Source organism: Nannospalax galili, unplaced genomic scaffold, assembly GCF_000622305.1.
Source record: "Nannospalax galili isolate Female #2095 unplaced genomic scaffold, S.galili_v1.0 scaffold899, whole genome shotgun sequence".
NCBI classification, from domain to species: domain Eukaryota; kingdom Metazoa; phylum Chordata; class Mammalia; order Rodentia; family Spalacidae; genus Nannospalax; species Nannospalax galili.
In genome coordinates, this window is record NW_008343202.1 from 1,117,621 (window position 1) to 1,135,758 (window position 18,138).

Consider the following 18,138-nt stretch of genomic DNA (forward strand, 5'->3'; position numbering starts at 1 on the left):
AAATATAATAAATAGCATATTTTATTTAAATTTTTTGGTTTTTTTCTCTTGTCTTTTTCACTTTCTATATTTTATATCTACATAAAATATAGATATATAAAATTTTGCCACTGTATCATATATAGTACATGGCATATCATAGTCATCTGGACCTGTAAACACAGGACTTATGTGGGTTTTTTCTAAGCTAATTAAATAATTTTATATGTGCTTTCTTTTTGATTAACATGTGCTAATTGCACATATCAATGAGTGTGTTATTGAACACATACATATCAAGCACACTGACTAAATCAAGGTAATTAACTTTTCTTCTTATAATTTATTATTTGAAGACTGAGTTCTTCTATGCTAGATTTTTATGACCATACAGCGTTAATGTGAACTACAGCCATGACTCTGTGCAGCAGAATGCTAGAATTTATTTTATTCGTTTGTATCTTGGTACCCATTATCCAGGCTCCCTTCTGCCACTTCCTAGCATCAAGCAGACATTATCTACATTCAGGTCATTGCTTTTTAGCATTCATATATGAGTACAATCACAAAATAAGATATTTTTCTTTTCCTGCTTTATTTCATTGAACATGGTGACCTCCACTTCCATTAATGTTGCTTCTGTAACAGGTTAAATCAATAGGAGAAATAATTAGAAATATTTCAAAGTCTCCTTCAATATGCAGCTGTGAGGGAAAAAATGAAGAATGAACAAAACCTAGGAAAACTTCCTTTGAGGCAGCCCTAAAAGAGCAAACATTTGGGTTGGGAGTGCCAAAATGGCAGAAAGCTTATTCAGGGAAATGACAACAGAAATCTTTGCAAATGTAAAAACTAATACAAATATCCATGTACAGGAAAGCCAAAGGTTTGAGCCAAACTCAACCAAGGTATCTTTAAAAATTGTTTTAGGTTTGTTTATTTTTACTTTATGTGTATGAGTCTTTTGAGAGCATCTATGTGCACCTATATGTGCAGTGCTTGCAAAGGCCAGAAGAGGGAGTTGGAGCCTCTGGTATGGGAGTTACAGATGGTTGTGAGCAACCATGTAGGCGATGGGAACTGAATCCAGGCCCTCTGCAAGAGGAGCTACTGGTCTTAACCGCTGAGCCATCTCTCCAGTTCCCCAAGGTATCTTATGATCAAGTTCAAAGGTGAGAGATAGCCTGGTGTGGTGGCATATGCCTTTAATCCCAGCACTCGGGAAGCAGAGGCAGGAGAATCTCTGTGAGTTCAAAGAAGATTCTCAAAGCTGCAAGAAAAAGGGAACAAGTAACTCACAGTAATGCCTCAGTTCCCAGACAGCAGATGTCACAGTGGAAACCTCACAGGACAGAGCAGAACTTCATGAAAATTTCATAGTACTGAAGGGAAAAAAGTCATCTCCAAATATTATATTCTGTAAAGGTATCCCTTAGAAATAGGGGAATAAAAACATTTCCAGAAAAGCTAAAGCTGTGAGAATATACTCCATAATAAATGCTAAATGCTAAATGAGGTTGTTTTGTTTTGTTTTAAATGAAAAGAGATATTCATGAGTAAGAAGTAAACAGAGGAAGGTAACTGGATGATCACAATAAGTGTGCAAATGAACTCCATGCACTGATATCCCAATAATGGTACATAAGCCATATGTTTAGCATGAAGAGCAAAACCAAAATAATTGAATATAAAAGCTACATTAATATATTGACCAATAGGCTGTTATAGAAAGATATAAATTACGATGTTAGAATTAAAAATATGGGGAGCAAAGAATATACTGGAATGTTTTCTTAGTATATTCTTATTTTTTTATTATAATGTTATGTTGGTGTCATTTCAAAACAACTTTTTTTAATCGAAAGATATTTGTGTAAGCCTCACAAAAACTACAAAGCAAAAATCTATACCAAACAAATAATCAAGGAATCAACAGAAATACCTGCAGGACTTTGCTTCTCCATCAAGGAAATTCTCTAAGACAGGAAGAAAGGCATATAAGAGGGCTGGGGATGGGTAGAGTGTGCCAGACACAAAGCCCTGGGTTTGATCCCTAACATCACAGAAACCGGGTGTGGTGGCACACACTTGTAATCCCAGCACTTGGGAGGTGGAGGCAGGAGGATCTGGAGTTCTCAGCTGGATAGTAAGTTATGTGATTTCATTAACTAATTTTAGACATTGGCCAATTTATTGTCATAAACATGGGACATAAATATAATTTGATAACTGAGTCTTGTATAATTTTAAGGTCTTTTTTATTAGAAGAATTTACTTTAAAAATTATTTATTTTAGTGAAGTTATATTACACTGTGTCTGTGAACACCCTGATAGTAGTGTGTAGAACACTAAACAACCTTTAATGAAAATTATGGTAAATAGTAACATAACTTTTTTATTTTACTATTTGCCATGTATTCTTATATAGTACATTTAAAGCAAAATTTGGTGATCTTTAACTTACCTAGTCTTATATTATTATATTAAGTAATCAGTTACATTGTGATGCAGTGACTTTTCCCAGGGAGATGTGAACAAATGTGAACTCCCCCTAGAAAGGCCACCAACGACAGACCAAAGTCCAAGCCTAGCTTGGTGAATCAATGAGTATTGGGCTTACTTACAGAGCATAGGTGAGGAGTTATTTACAGCCACACCACAGAAAAGTTTCACCTAGTGTGAATGATGACTTCTCCATGGTTGTGTAGCTGGCTTCCCATCCCATGCCCCACAGTTGACTTTCCATACTCTATATACTCTACCGCCTTCTGAGATCACAAGACATGTGCAGCTTGGTAGAATTACAAAAAACTGGCGGGAAGGTACAGGAGAGAGTGGCTAAGCTCTCAGTTGAGGATCAAGTGATCCTCCTTAGCTCTTCTGTGAACTATGAGGAAATGTCAACAGGCCTGATCTTGGGGGTCGCTTTTGAGTAATCATAGCTGCTCTGGTGAAGATGGTAGTGACTGTTGTGCTCAGAAGACAGTGCTCTGCCTGTTAAACAGATTATTCATCCATTATTTTTAATGTTTGTCACACGTTCAGCCAGGGATGCTTATTGAATGCCAGTGATTGATAGTGAATGTTGTGGATTCATTGTTTTTCTGACTAGTGGAAAATGAAAATCACTGTGACTTTGTGAAGCTCCGGGATTTGCTTCTTTGTACCAATATGGAAGACCTGAAGGAGCAAACCCACAATCAGCACTATGAGTGTTACAGGTCCAACAGACTGCAGAAACTAGGCTTCACTGATGTGGGCCCAGACAATCAGCCGGTGAGGTAAGTACAGAGGTTGCTGTCACAGGTGAGTCAATAATTTCGAAGGGCCTTAAAACCACAAGGTATGCTCACTGGGAAGGAGACTACAGTCGTCCATCCTGAATTGTTAGGTTTTTAATCCTCTTCAGACTTAGATGGAGACAGCATGAGCAACATAATGCCAGTGTTCTTTATATTGTATGACTGAACTAGGAATTCAAGGAAAACATTATTGTTTTGTTTAAATTTTTGTATTTACATGAAACAGAAGTTTAGGGAGAAACCATTAAATGTTAGCATATATTGACAAAAGATATTAAGAAGAGTTTTCTGGAAAAGTGTCGAAAAAGAGTTATGTGAAGTCCTTCAAGTGAAAAAGTTTGAGAACAGATTATTTGACTATATCAAAGGGTGATACTATTTGGCTGCAAAAGTATTTATAGTTCTATAGTAATGTAATGAAGTTACACTAATTAAAGTTCTCTGAAGACAACCAAAATTGAGCCGTGTGTGTGCGTGTGTGTGTGTGTGTGTGTGTGTGTGTGTGTGTGTGGCCAGAGGTAGATATTGAATGTCTTCCTCGATCACTCTCCACTTTACTTTTTAGAACAGGGTTTCTTACTAAACCTAGACTTACAGACTTAACTGGTCTGGCTAGCCCCAGGGATCCTTCTGCCTTTGCCCTTCCCCACCCAGTTCTGTGATTACTGGCATGCATTGCTGCACTCCACTTATATAATAGGCACTTTATGTATGGCGCCATCTCCCTAACCCTAAACTAAGTGAAGGATATTTTAAAAGATAGCTCAAGGAAAAAACACTAAAACTCAAAACCACTAGGCATGGTGGCACAGCCTTTAATCCCAACACTCAGGATCTCTGTGAGATCAAGGCCAGCCTGGTTTACATAGTGCCAATTCCAGGCCAGCCAGGGTCACTGAGAGACCCCGCCTCAAAAAATCAAAATGCAACAACAAAAAAAGATGCCTTGGTTATTTGAACTTTTTTTTTTAAAGACAGGGTCTCCCTGAAGTCCCAGCTGGCCTGGAACTCACTATGTAGACTAGGCTGGCCTCTTCTCATAGAGATCCACCTGGCTTTGCTTCCTGAGTACTGAGATTAAAGGTGTTGGCCATCATACCTGGCATTATTTGAACTATTTTGAAAACAGTCTCATACTGTTTTCCTCAAATTGTATTGCCCAAAGATATAAGAAGATATGCTATAAAGTATGGGAATAAGAAATTACTGACATTGGGAGATAGAGAGATGACTCAGAGGTTAAGCGCACTGACTGCTCTTGTGGAGGACCTGGATTCAGTTCCCAGCATCTACATGGCAGCTAACAACTGTCTGTAACTCTAGTTCCAGGAGACCTAACACCCTCTTTTAGCCTCTGTGGACATTGCATACACATGGTGCACTTATAATACATGTAGGTAAAAACGCTCATAAAATAAAAAATCATTAAAAATAAATTATTGACATAAGTATTTACTATGCGTTCATATACATTCATATAATTAATATGCCTCAAGTTTTACACCTCATAATATAGGAATTTCCATTCTGTGTTGCTACAAAGAATACTGTTAAATGTTATTTTATAGTACATAGCATACAAATATACAGCTACATGTTTATTTATATTACTATTTGTGCTGGATAGCTTTGGTTGTCAACCTGACACACCTGAGTAGAAGGAGCCCCAACTGGGGAACTGCCTCCATTGAACTGGCCTGTGGCCATGTCTGTGGAGCATTTTCTTGATTACTAAGTGATGTGGGAGGGCCCAGACCACTGTGGGTGGTGCCATCCCTGGGCAGGTGGTCCTGTGTTAGATAAGAAAGCAGGCCTTGCACAGGCCAGGGGAGCAAGCCAGTAAGCAGCGTTCCTCCGTGGCCTGTGCTTCAGTTCCTGCCTCCAGGGTCCTACACTGAGTTCCCAACTTGGGCTCTGTCAGTGATGAACTGTGACCTGGGAAATGTAAACAGAATAAACCTTTTCCTCCCCAAGTTGGTATTGGTTAGAGTGTTTTGTCACAGCAATTGAAGGCCAACTAGAACAGCATTTAAAATTTTAAATTAATAGTGTGTGTACGTGAGCACACGCATACGCACTTGCATACCATTGTGTACGTGTGGAGATTACAGAACAAGTTGTGGGAATCAATTTTCTCTTTCCACCAAGTGGGTCCTGGGGAATAAACTCAGGTCCTGAGGCTCAGTGGAAGTGCCCTTACCCATTGAGCTATCTCACTGTCCATATATTATCATTTTTAGTAAAGAATAAAATTTCTTATTCAGTTTTCAAGAGATGTATGAAGCTAAAAGAAAAGAGTTCCATGATCAGTGTCAGAGGGAAGAAGAAGAGTTGAAACAAACGTTTATGCAGCGAGTGAAGGAGAAGGAAGCGACATTTAAAGATGCTGAAAAGGAGGCACGTACCACCCATTTGATATATATTGCATGTGAACTATTTCTGGGGGGAATATTTTCAAAGGATCAGTGACTTTTGTGTGTGTGTGTGTGTGTGTGTGTGTGTGTGTGTGTGAAGAAATGCATTATCTTTCAAAAAGTAAGCTATTCACCATGTAGGCTCTGAATGTAATTTTGTTTTGTTTTGTTTTTCTGAAGCATTTTCTGAGTTTGCCTTTTACATATTCCACATCTATGATATAACAGGGTAGGGGCTGCACTCTCAGTTCACCCAGACGCTCTTCTAAGTTGGATTCTCCTGACTGAGCTCTCCCAGCATAGAGGTGCATGCTGGGACCCTGCAGTTTTGTGGTCTTGGAGGCTGCCCCATCTCCATGGCTCCATTAGCCATTACCTTGTTGGGCTTCCTCTGCATTATCCTGCCTATTATCCTGTGGCAGGCATCCATTCAGGCCGTCAGGCCACCTATGCTATTCTTTGAAATCTATGTGGAAACTTCCATGGTCCCAGAGCTCCTGCCTTTGCATGCCTACAGAATTAGTACCACATGAATAAACCCAAGATTTATAACTTGCACCTTCTCGAGCATCAGATGAAGCCATACTGGGGATCCCTTGTCATTGACTGGGTTACTAAAGGGCACTGCAGCACAGTTCAGGGAGCAGGATTCTGATGTATTGCATAGTAGTGAATGTTGAGGTCCCTGGGACACCTGTCTGGGTAGCTGGCTCAGTATCCTGGCTTGCTTCAGGACCTCTCAAATTCCTCAGGGCCTTCCCCATTGTCTTGATAAATAAAACTGGCTTCTAAGTATATTAATCTCTTTAGCAGATGATTGCTTGGATATATCCTTAACTCCTTTTAAAAACTTCTTTCGATTGCTTGCAGTTGTCAAAATGTTACTGTTACAAACTTAGTTATGAATTTTATCTTTAAATAATTTCTAGTCTTCCATATTTTACTGTATGCAGTTAAAGAAGCCATACAGCCCCTAGAGCCCAGTGCTCTTAAATGTTATGTTCACTAAAGCCCTTGGACACGGAAACAGTTCAGCTAAGCTGTTTCCAGCTATGTGATGAGGAAAGCCTTTTGTCTGGGTTCCAATACCTTGTTCCTCATTTCTCAGACCTTACCAGAAAGTACTTTGCTATACATGTTTCTACTGGCATTCTTTTTTAAAAAAACATTTTATATATTATTTTTATTTTATACACATGAGTGTATTGCCTGCATGTATATAAGTGCACCCATACTGTGTAGTGCCTGAGGAGGTCAGAAGAGAACGTCAGATCTCCTGGAACTGGAGTTACAGATGGTTGTTAGCTGCTATGTGGGTGCTGGGAATCAAACCTGGGTCCTCTGCAAGAGCAGCCAGTGCTCTTAACCCCTGAACCATCTCTCCAGCCCCTCTATTGACATTCTTATCATGACCAATTAAGTAATCCCTGACTAATCCCAGTTAAGTTAGTCTTTCCCTATGACTGTTGTTATCTGAGATCTCATCAGAATTTCCCTTAGTGCCTCAGTAATCACCATATAATTCCTTTCTAGCCTATTTCTCTAAATTCTTTTGGCTTTTTATTACTAATTTTCAAAGGCACTTCTTTAGGATACTGTTACTAAACAGGTACATTTCACATTGTGGATTTCTGTCTTAGCTCATTTCATGACTCTGAAAGAGCATAGAGGAGACTGAGTAATTTATAAAGACTATTTACTTCTCAGCCAGGGATGGTGGTGCACACCTTTAATCCCAGCACTTGGGAGGCAGAGGCAGTCAGATCTCTGTGAGTTCGAGGCCAGCCTGGTCTGCATAGTGAGTTCCAGGCCAGCTGGGGCTACAGGGAGACCTTGTCTCAAAAAGACAAAAAAAAAAAAAAAAAGAATATTTACTTCTTAGCTGGATATGGTGGCACAAACCTTTAATCTCAGCACTTGGGAGGCAGAGGCAGGAGGCTCTCTGTGAGTTGGAGGCCAACTTGGTCTATATAGCGAATTCTAGGCCAGCTGGGGCTACAAGAGTACCCTGTCTCAAAAAGACCAAATAAAATATAACAAAATAAAGAATATTTACTTCTTAAAGTTCTGGAGACTGGGAAGGTGAAGTCTGAGGAGTCCCATATATTGTGAAGGCTTCTGTTGTGAACTGCTGTCCTCTGAGCATCACAGCCATTACCATCTTAATCAGAGTAGCCATGATTACCCCAACAGACCCTCACAAGACAGGCCTGTGGACACTCCCTTATAGAAGGAAGGGTACAGAAAGTCATTAGACTCTTATCTGAGCATCCAGCTGCTCATCCCAACATCCCTTTTCCAGTTGAATGGAAATCTGCCCCAGCTGCACATGGTCTCAGGTGGTGCTGGAGTATATCATGGATAGAAAGTTAACTGGAAGGGGTGGGGAACTCCAGCTTGCAGCTATCGGGGACTCGTCATCCAGGCTAGGGTGACTCTTCAGCGATGCAGTTGTTTTGTGGTCACCCACATTCCTATAAGTAACTCCTTCCACATGCTCCTGGAAGTAAGCCCCCTAAGGTCATTGTTTCACCAAGCTAGACTTGGGTGGAATTGTTACTTTTGTCTATCATTTGTATGGCCTCGCCAGGAAAAACTGATGCAACAACTTATTTTACTTTCCTATGGCAAAAAGTAGAGGAGCAAGAGAGAATAGGGAGAGGGCTGAAATCATGCTATTCCCGGAACAACTCTCCCCCACGGAACATTAATCTATTAATGAGGGGTCTGCCCGCATGGCCCACCACCTCTTAACTACCTACCATAAACAGTGCTCTACTGAGAATTAAGTGTCTAACATATGATCTTCGGGGGACATATGGCAACCGTAGCAGGTGGTATTGAAGTCCCATACTGCCATTGCATTGCTGTTTCTTTATCTTTCAAGTTCTGTTAATATTTATTTATTGGTGCTCTAATGTTGGGTGAGTATAATGGTTATATCCACTTGATGCATTGGCTCCTTTATTATTATATGATGATATCTTTTTTTTTTGGTCTTTTTGAGACAGGGTCTCCCTCTAGCCCCAGCTGTCCTGGAACTCACTATGTAGACCAGGCTGGCCTTGAACTTACAGAGATCCCCCTGCCTCTGCCTCCTGAGTGCTGGGATTAAAGGCGTGTGCCACCACACCTGGCATATGATCATATTTTATCTTACTACAGATTTTGACCAAAAGATTTTATTTTTTCTGATATATTATCGTTATTTTTAATCTCTGTGAGTGTGTGTGTGTGTGTGTGTGTGTGTGTGTGTGTGTGTGTGTAAAAAAGGGCATGCATGTGCCAGGACACAGATGGAGGTCAGAGGACACCATGGATGCCAGTCTTTACCTTCTACATTGTTTGAGGCAGAATTTCTCATTGTACACCACTGCATATACCAGGCAAGTTGGCCTAGAGCTTCAGAGATCTGCTTGTCTATGCTTCTATCTCCCTGCAAGAGCGCTAGGGTTACAGATGTACACATAACTGCACCTGGCTTTTATGTGGGTTCTGAGGATTCAAACTCATGTCCTCGCATATGTGCAGCAAGTACTTTCTTCTGCCTATAAACCAAACTCCTCTGCTCATCACCTAGACACACTCATCATATTTTATATAACAATATAAAATGTAGTCAGGCATGGTGGTGGCACATGCTTTTAATCCCAGCACTCAGGAGGCAGAAGCAGATGGATCTCTGTGAGATTGAGGCTGTTTGGTTTACATAGCAAGTTTCAAGCCAGCTTGAGACCCTGTCTCAACCTCCCCTAACCACCCCCCCAAAAAAGAAAAAGAAAACACATCTAGAATAGTCCATTGCCCAACTCTAGAAACAGAAATACAAGTTATATACCATTAAGCTAGATTTTTGTAATTTCATCTTTTGATAGTTTTGAGCTACTACAAAGGGATCTAAAGATGACTACTAATGACTTCCAACTTTGAGGAGTACAGGAGTGGTGCCCTGGACCCCTTTTCAAGCCCTCTGTCTTCCTTGTGACACCCCAAGGATTTAAAATAAGCTTCTCTTGGGTCACACTCTGCTTTCTTGATTTCGTGAATCTTTTTGAGTATAGGGTTACTTTGTTTTACAGCTGCAGGACAAGTTTGAGCACCTTAAAAGAATTCAACAAGAGGAGATACTGAAACTTGAAGAAGAGAGAAGAAAATTGGAAGAGGAAATCATAGATTTTTATAAAACAAAGGCTGCCTCTGAGACATCACAGACTCAGGCGTGTACCAATGTAAAGAAAGAGAAAGAGCGTAAGAAATAGTCTTTTCTTACCAGCCTATGTTGTAGAGCCCTGTCACCTCTGTTCATCAACCCGTGAGATTGTCTTCATCGCACTTAACTCTGGTTAAGTTCTAATTTTTGAAAGATTATTTAGTGCATATCATTTTTAACTAGAATGTCAAATACTTGGAAGAGACCTTACATATCTTGCATATCTGTAACTAGCATTCAGTAGTACCCAGTAAGTATTGTATTAATCAAATAATGAAAGAATTATGTAGCATAGTGTGAACATAGGTAGTTAGGTAGAGGAAATTCCTTTATCAGAGTTGCACCTTTGATTTCAGTCCTGACTTTTATAATTCCTGTCCCCTTGGACTCTTTCCTGTATGTTTTTTGTTTTAAGAGTTATGGTTTGCATGCATGCATACGCAGACGCCTTCATGAGTTTATGTGTACCACGTGTGTGCAGGAGTCTGTGGACACAAGAAAAGAGCATCAGATTCCCTGAAGCTGGAGTTACAGGCAGTTTGAGCCACCATGTGGGTGCTGGGAAGTGAATCTGGGTCCTCTGCAAAAGCAGCCAGTGCTCCTAAGTGGTGAGCTATCTCTTTAGTTTCTGTTTGCCTTTTTTTTTTTTGTCTTTTTGAGACAGGGTCTCCCTGTAGCCCCAGCTGTCCTGGAACTCACTATGTAGACCAGGCTGGCCTTGAACTCACAGAGATCCGCCTGCCTCTGCCTCCCGAGTGCTGGGACTTCAGGCATGCGCCACCACACCTGGCTCTTTTATTTTATTTTGTTTTATTTTATTTTATTTTATTTTATTTAGACAGGGTCTCACGATGTAGCCTTAGCTGGTACAAGAGTAGTGCTCTTGATCCCTTTTGAAGCACCTCCATTTTCCTTGTGGAGCCCTGAGGATTTTAAATAAGTTTTTCTTGAGCCACACTCTGCTTTCTTGGTTTCATGAATCTTTTCGAGTACAGGCTACTGTGCAGGTACCTTCTGAGTATAGAAATTTGCTATATAGACCAGGTTGTCCTTAAACTCACAAGAATCCTCTTGTCTCTGCTACCCGAGTGCTGGGATTACAAGTGTGAGCCACCATGTTTGACTGTACTGAATCTTTCTTGAGGGCTCATCAACACAAAATATTGTTATAAAAAGGTAATTATAGGGGCTGGAGAGATGGCTCAGCAGTTAAGAGCACTTTCTGCTTTTGCAGAGAACCCAAGGTTGGGTTCCACCATCCACATGGCAGCTCACAACAGCCTGTAACTCCTGTTCTAGGGATCCAATGCCTGGCCACTATGGACATTGTATGTATGTAGTACACTTATATACAAGCGGGCAAAGCACTTATACACATAAAATTAAATAAATCAAAATAAAAATTTAAAGTAGTCAGTTTCCTTATCAAATTCTATTGATAATAATTCCTTGATAATTTTCATTACAGTAAAGTTGTGTTTTGCTCCTATATGTTGATGTCAGACTTGTAAAATTATAAAATGAAAGATTCAAAAGCTGGATAATGACAGAGTATGATGAATAGCCACAAGTAGCATTTGGGCAATAACATTAAACCTGGAAGATTTTGGTTATATGTTCAAGTCAAAGATATCAAAATTATACAGTTCACACAATACAAGGTATTTTTTGTTGTTTTGAAAGCTTCCTTCTGATTTTATATACTGAATGCTTTTTTGTATTTCATATGCTTTTCATTAGTTGTCTATTTGAATGTGGTTGACCTTCACCGTGACTCATTCTATTACAATGCAACCTTTGAAGGCCTTTGCCTCTGTTTACTCCAACTACATCAGGATTAATACAGAATTCTCAATTCTTAAAAGAATAAAGTACAATTCTAGAAATTTTATTACTGCATCTATTTTAAATGTAGCATTTTTAAGTCTATCACTGTATAGCCTCAAACACTTTATAATTTCTGCTTATAATATCTTTATGGAAAAGTTTTATGTGAAAAATAATGAGAAAGAAATAAATTCACAATTAGCTTCATAGATGCTGTTAAGTCATCTTACACGTGGGTGAGGAAAAAGTACAACACATGATATTGTAGTGGAAACTGTTTAAGAACAGGCATCTTTGTTCTGTATTTATTCCTAGGCTCAGGACAGGCAATTCCTGACACACTGTAGATACATTAGTTAAATAAATGCAATGATAGCATATTACTTGTATTGTATGCATGAATAGTTTAGATAATTGGCTTTCCAACAATATAGTTTATTATTACTTTTCAACATTGCTGAAATACTTTTATATTGTCATTCTTTCACCTTAATGCAGTGTTTGTAATCTTTGTTCTGATCATGTAGTTATCTATTCCTAGGCTTAGAACAATTCCTGACACATAGTGGATACTATCTGTTCAATAAATAAATGCAGTGATAGTATATTAGTTATAAACATGGATAGTTTATTTAGATAATTGTTTTTCAAACAGTTTATTTTTGCTTTTCAACATGGCTGTGAGTGACATTACTGAAATACTTTTATAATGCCATTCTTTTATTTTAATGTAGTGTTTGTAAAATTGTAATCACTGTTAATACCATACATAAAATCAATAAAATCCAGGCTGTGTGGTAATTATTCTTCCATCACACTTTTTTTTTGGGGGGGGGAGTCTTTTTTGAGATAGGGTCTCCCTTGTAGCCCCAGCTGACTTGGAACTCACTATGTAAACCAGGCTGACCTTGAACTCAGAGATCTGCCTGCCTCTGCCTCCTGAGTGCTGGGATTAAAGGTATGCACTACCACACCCGGCATATTTTTCCATCACTTTTAGCAAATGACCTTGTATAAATAACACAGAGGAAAAGTATTTAGCTCATGGTTTCTGGTGGCTCCAGTCTATCATGGTGGGGATGGAATGGCAGAACAGCTCAGTTCACACCATGGTGAGTTAGGAAACAGAGCAAGGCAGAATGTGGCTAAGATATAGTCCCAGTAACTTACTTCCTCCAGCTATGCTCCTCCTCCTAAAACTTTCCCAAACTCCCAAAATGACGTCACCAACCAGGACCAAACATTGAAACATGACCCTATAGAGAAAATGTCATATTCAGTCTACAGTGTTCTGCCTATGCTCCCAAAAGGCTTATGGACATCTCATAATACAAAATGCATTTACTCCACACAAAATGCATTTACTCCATTCCAAGAGTCCCCAAAGTCTTAGCAGTTCTCACATTTTCCAAAAGTCTAAGTCCAGAGTCTCTTCTGAATCTGAAAACAAATTCTTAGCTGTAAACACCTGTAAAATAAAAAAGCAAGTTACATATAGCCAAGATAAAATACCACAGAGTAAATATATACTTTCCAAAAGAGAAGAGTAGAAACATAGAAAGGAAGGATGGGGTCAAAGATTGAAATGCAAGACTGAAACTGAAATGGGATTTAATGGGCAAGCATCAAATTCCACAGCCAAGTCTTCAGCATCTAGGACACATGCTGGATTTGTTTGAGCTCCAGAGGGCTTGGGCAGTCCCACCTCTGTAGCCTTCCCACATGGTCTCTCTCTGTTGGGCTGACTCCTTTCATTACCTGTACTTTTTTTTTTTGTCTTTTTTGAGACAGGGCTCCCTGTAGCCCCAGCTGTCCTGGAACTCACTATGTAGATCAGGCTGGCCTTGAACTCACAGAGATCTGCCTGCCTCTGCCTCCTGAGTGCTGGGATTAAAGGCATGCACCACCATGCCTGGCCTTATTACCTGTACTTTTGCTTAGGAAACAGTCCATGTTCCTGGAGCCTCTAGCACTGATGCTTTGAGGTTTTAGCTTCACTGTTCTTTGTGACAAGGTCTCACTATGTAACCCTGGCTGGCCTGGAACTTGCCATTTTAGATCAGGCCTGTCTGAACTCACAGAGATCCACCTGCCTCTGCCTCCCAGGTACTGGGATTAAAGGCCTGTGTCACGACACCCTGCTTTAACTTCACTTTTACAGCTTCACTCACTGCCCTCTTCCATAGTCAGTTTGACCCTGTTAGACATTGCCTGGCTTCCCATATCTCCCTTGGTTCAAGCCTCAGTGACCCTGAAACCTTGCATTCTGCATGCCTACAAAAGCAGCACCATGCAGATTATGACTTCGTCAACTACCAGCTGGAGCAGTAGAGCACCCCCCTTAGTGCTACAGTAACTTCTAAGTGTCTGAGAAGCTGAGCCCAGGAAAACACTTCTCTAGGTGGTCCTGTAGGGTACCCTAGTGGCACTCTCTTCTGAAGGGGAAGTCATACAAATGAGTGTACAGTTTTATATCCTGGAGCCTGAGATGGATGGAGTGTGGCCAATTTCCTATTTTCCCATGAAAAGTACTTGGATTCTCTTTAATGGGCACCAAGTCCCTTAATTAACCCTCCATGTCCAGGACTTTTAATTTGCACATTTTCTGACCAGTCACCTTGTTTTTCAAGTCATTCTGCTTTTCCCTCCCAATTTTTACTGTCTACCTAGCCATAAAGGTAGTCAACCATAACCACGCCAAATTTGAATGGCTATGCTGCCTTGAATTTTCCTCTGCTAAATAAGTTAGTCCATCACCTTTAAACTCAACCTCTCACAAAGTTTCAAGCATGAAAAGATGTATAGATACATCTTTGCAGATATTTAACATGGCCCCTGGTCCAATTCCCGGTAGACTCCTGGTTCCTGTTTGAAATCTCATAAGTAGTCTTTACTACAGATATCCTGGTCTTTTGAGACCTTACCAAAGTTCTCTATTAAGCTCTTCTTATAACATTCTAGGACCTCTCTAAACCACATCTCCAAATTCTTACAAATTCCTTCTACAAACTAGTTCCAAAGGCCTAAGTACTTCACAGTCAGGCTTACTCATAGCAATACTTCTCCAGTACCAGTTTTCTTTATTCCTTTTTTTAAAATTAAAATTTTTTATTTTTATTTTTTATAACATTTTTATTGAATTTTTGCAATTTCCAGACAATATAATTTGATGACATTTATATCCCCTCTCTCATCCACAGCTCCCTGCATCCCTCCCCCGCCCCCATTCAATGTATTCTCTCTGTCTGGGTGAAAAAAAGCCTATAGAGTCTAACTTGAATTCCCAAATGTTCTCCAGTGTGTGTTCATCCACTCAAGCTTGCATAGGATGTGTGCATGCTATCAACATTGCTGTGAGTTCATGTGAGTAACTGGCCAGCTGTCTGGAGAACTCTGTCCCACACCTCCACCTCCTCTGCAATGATTCCCAAGTCCTGAGCTCCCGAAGCCTGACAGGCATTGCCACCCAGAGATAAGTGCCCCCCAGAAGCCCCTTCCTCCCCGCACATTAGAAAGTCATAAGTTTCTGTGTCAATCACCATCTGCTGGATAAGGAAACTTCTCTGGTGACAGTTGAAACATGCATCCAGCACAGTTAATTCCCATCATCCCTTCTGGGACTGGGAGTCCGTATTATTATTAGGGTACCACAGTTACCTCTCACAGGACTGGGCTATAGCTCCAGGTCATTGGAGGGGAACCAGAGCTCCAGTTCACAGGAGAGGACCAAAGCTTTAGCTCACAGGAGGGGAACCACAACTCCAGCTCATAGGAGAGGACCAGGACTCTAACCCACAGGAGAGGACCACAGCTCCAGAACATGAGAAGGGACCATGACTTCAGCTCACAGGAGGGGACTGAAGTTCTAGTTCTCTTTCTTTCCTTAAGTTCTCAGGCTCTCATTGTTTTTATCTGCATATATAAAAGTACACTCATGTTCTGTAATGCCTGCGGAGGTCATAAAAGGGCATTGGATCCCCTGGAACATATGTGCTTTATTTGACTGGCTACAATTTTGCTCCTCTGGCTAAAATATTTCAGATATAATCCTCTGGATAGAGGGCACAGATCCCCACTCATTTCTCAGCTGTTTGAGCAGTGCTGCTTGGCGCAAGGCTGCCCTGGCCATGCTGTAGAAGTCCATGAAGGCCCCCGACTCACTCAAGTTGTTCCAGCAGGAGCAGCAGCAGCAACTGTGCTGCCATTATCATCCAGATGGCTGTTGACTTGTGAGATCTTTGAGGAATCATGCTATAAATGCATAAAGGCAAAGTCCTCTTCAACACTCTCCTCCACCAGCCCTCCATCTTTGGTAGCGTAGGCTTCTGCAATCATCTGCAGTTTCAACTTCACCATAATTAGATTAAATTCTTAGAAGAATTTTGACTTGAGGTTCCCTGGGTTCATGGCAGCAGTTGAATGCTTGTGCACTTCGGTTAGCTGGGCCTGTGGGGGACTGGTTCCCTGCCACAGGGCTTTCTTCTTCAAGTGCTGCTCTAGCTTCGACTCCCCAAGGATCACTGGAGATGAACTTGGTCCACAGATGCTTGAAGAGCTCGGGTGGCTTCCACTGGCATTTGGTGCGGCAGTCTCCAGCTCCAGCCGAGTGCTGCTTTCCTGGTTGCCATGGCGGCCTGGAGGGAAGCTGCCCTCTCCCGTGGGAAACCTGCATTAGTTCCTTTTATATCATCATGGCCAAATTACTTGACATAGACATCTTATAGGAATAAAGATTTTGGCTAATAGTTTCAAACAGCTCAGGTCATCATTGTGTGGAAGCCATGGTAAAGAGGCTCAGTTCACATCATAAAAGGTCAGGAAACAGAAAGAGGCAGACAGAAAGAGGCCATGGATAATATACCAAGTCTCACCCTTGGTGCCCTACTTCCTCCAGCTAGGCTCTACTAGTAAAATTTCCACTCAGTTCCAAAATAGCACCACAAGCTAGGTACTAATCATTCAAAACATGAGCTTGTGGGGGACATGCCACATTCAATCTGCAACATCTTGTAAAAATTATCATTCTCAGGGCTGGAGAGATGGCCCAGCGGTTAAGACCACTCACTGCCCTTGCAGAGGACCTAGGTTCAGTTCCTAGCACCTACATGTCAGCTAACAACCATCCCTAACTCCAGTTCCAGGGAACCTGATACCTTCTGCCTCCACAGGCATTACACACACATGGTGCACTTACATGCATAGAGGCAAAATACTCATACACATAAAAAATAAAAATAAATAGGGGCTGGAGAGATGCCTCAGCGGTTAAGAGCACTGGCTGTTCTTGCAGAAGACCCAGGTTCAAATCCCAGCACCCACGTGGCAAACTAACAACTGTCTGTAACTCCAGTCCAGGGGATCGACAGCTTCTTCTGTCCTATTCGGGCATTGCATGACACAAATATATATATATATATATATATATATATATAGGCATTTCACTCATATACATAAAATAAAAATAAATAAAATTTAAAAATCATCACTCTGCTATCTATATTCCATTACTTCATGAAAGTAAATGTGAAAGATGCATGTGTGTGTCCACATGTGTCTTCATGCATGCTTTGACATAATTGCATGTGTGCATATACTAGTGCACATATGCTACTGTGCCCAGGCGTGAGTTCTCATTCTCCAAGGTATGCATGTATAATGTTATATGTGTTCACATTAATGCACATTTATGTATGAGTGCTCCAGGACTCTGGAAGCAGACAGCCTGGGAGCAGTAGAGAGTGAGGTTCCCCTGCATTTCTCTCCTCTACTAGTGTTGAAGAGGCCAGGCACTCCAGTGCCTAAAGTCTGTTGAACATCGCTAAAATGACAGGCGGCACCGCCTCCAAACTCTCCAAGATCTGATTTTCTGAAAATCTATCGCCTGTATCCTCACCGTCATTAACCAGACTCAGAAAGAAAACCTCAGAAAATTCTAAAAGGGGAAGAAGTACAAGCCCCTGGACCTGTGGCCCAAGAAGACCAGAGGAAAAGATGAAGACCAAGAAGCAGCAGGGGAAGGAGCCATTGGCTGTTCCCGCTATGCAAGTATGTGGTCAAGGCCTGAGGTCCCTTCAGTTGGCAATAAAACAAGACTGACTGGAAAAAAAAAAGAATTTGATTGTATCTGGGCGTGGTGGTGTGCACCTTTAATCCTAGCACTTAAGAGGCAGAGGCAGGCAGATCTCTGTGGGTTCAAGGCCATCCTGGTCTACATAGCGAGTTTCAGGCCAGCTGGGGTTACAGAGAGACCCTGTCTCAAAAAAGAAAAAAAAAAAAAAGAAAGAAAAAAAATTTGATTGTGAGCCTGGCATGGTGGCACACACCTTTGGTCCCAGCACTCAGGTGTCAGAAGCAGATGGATCTCTGTGAGATTGAGGCCAGTCTGGTTTATATAGTGAGTTCTAG

At 40.9% G+C, this 18,138-nt stretch overlaps 1 protein-coding gene across 1 annotated transcript in view; it reads left to right on the top strand.

Annotated features, from left to right (window-relative positions):
* Window positions 1-9,955, top strand: part of Septin14 (septin 14) — a 26,667-nt gene extending 16,712 nt beyond the window's left edge. Inside the window, exons 8-10 of the mRNA XM_017799653.1 lie at window positions 3,093-3,261; window positions 5,547-5,679; window positions 9,776-9,955. Of these exons, the coding sequence (XP_017655142.1) occupies window positions 3,093-3,261; window positions 5,547-5,679; window positions 9,776-9,955 (482 nt within the window). The remainder of the gene's footprint in view (window positions 1-3,092; window positions 3,262-5,546; window positions 5,680-9,775) is intronic.
* Window positions 9,956-18,138: the final 8,183 nt, after the last annotated feature.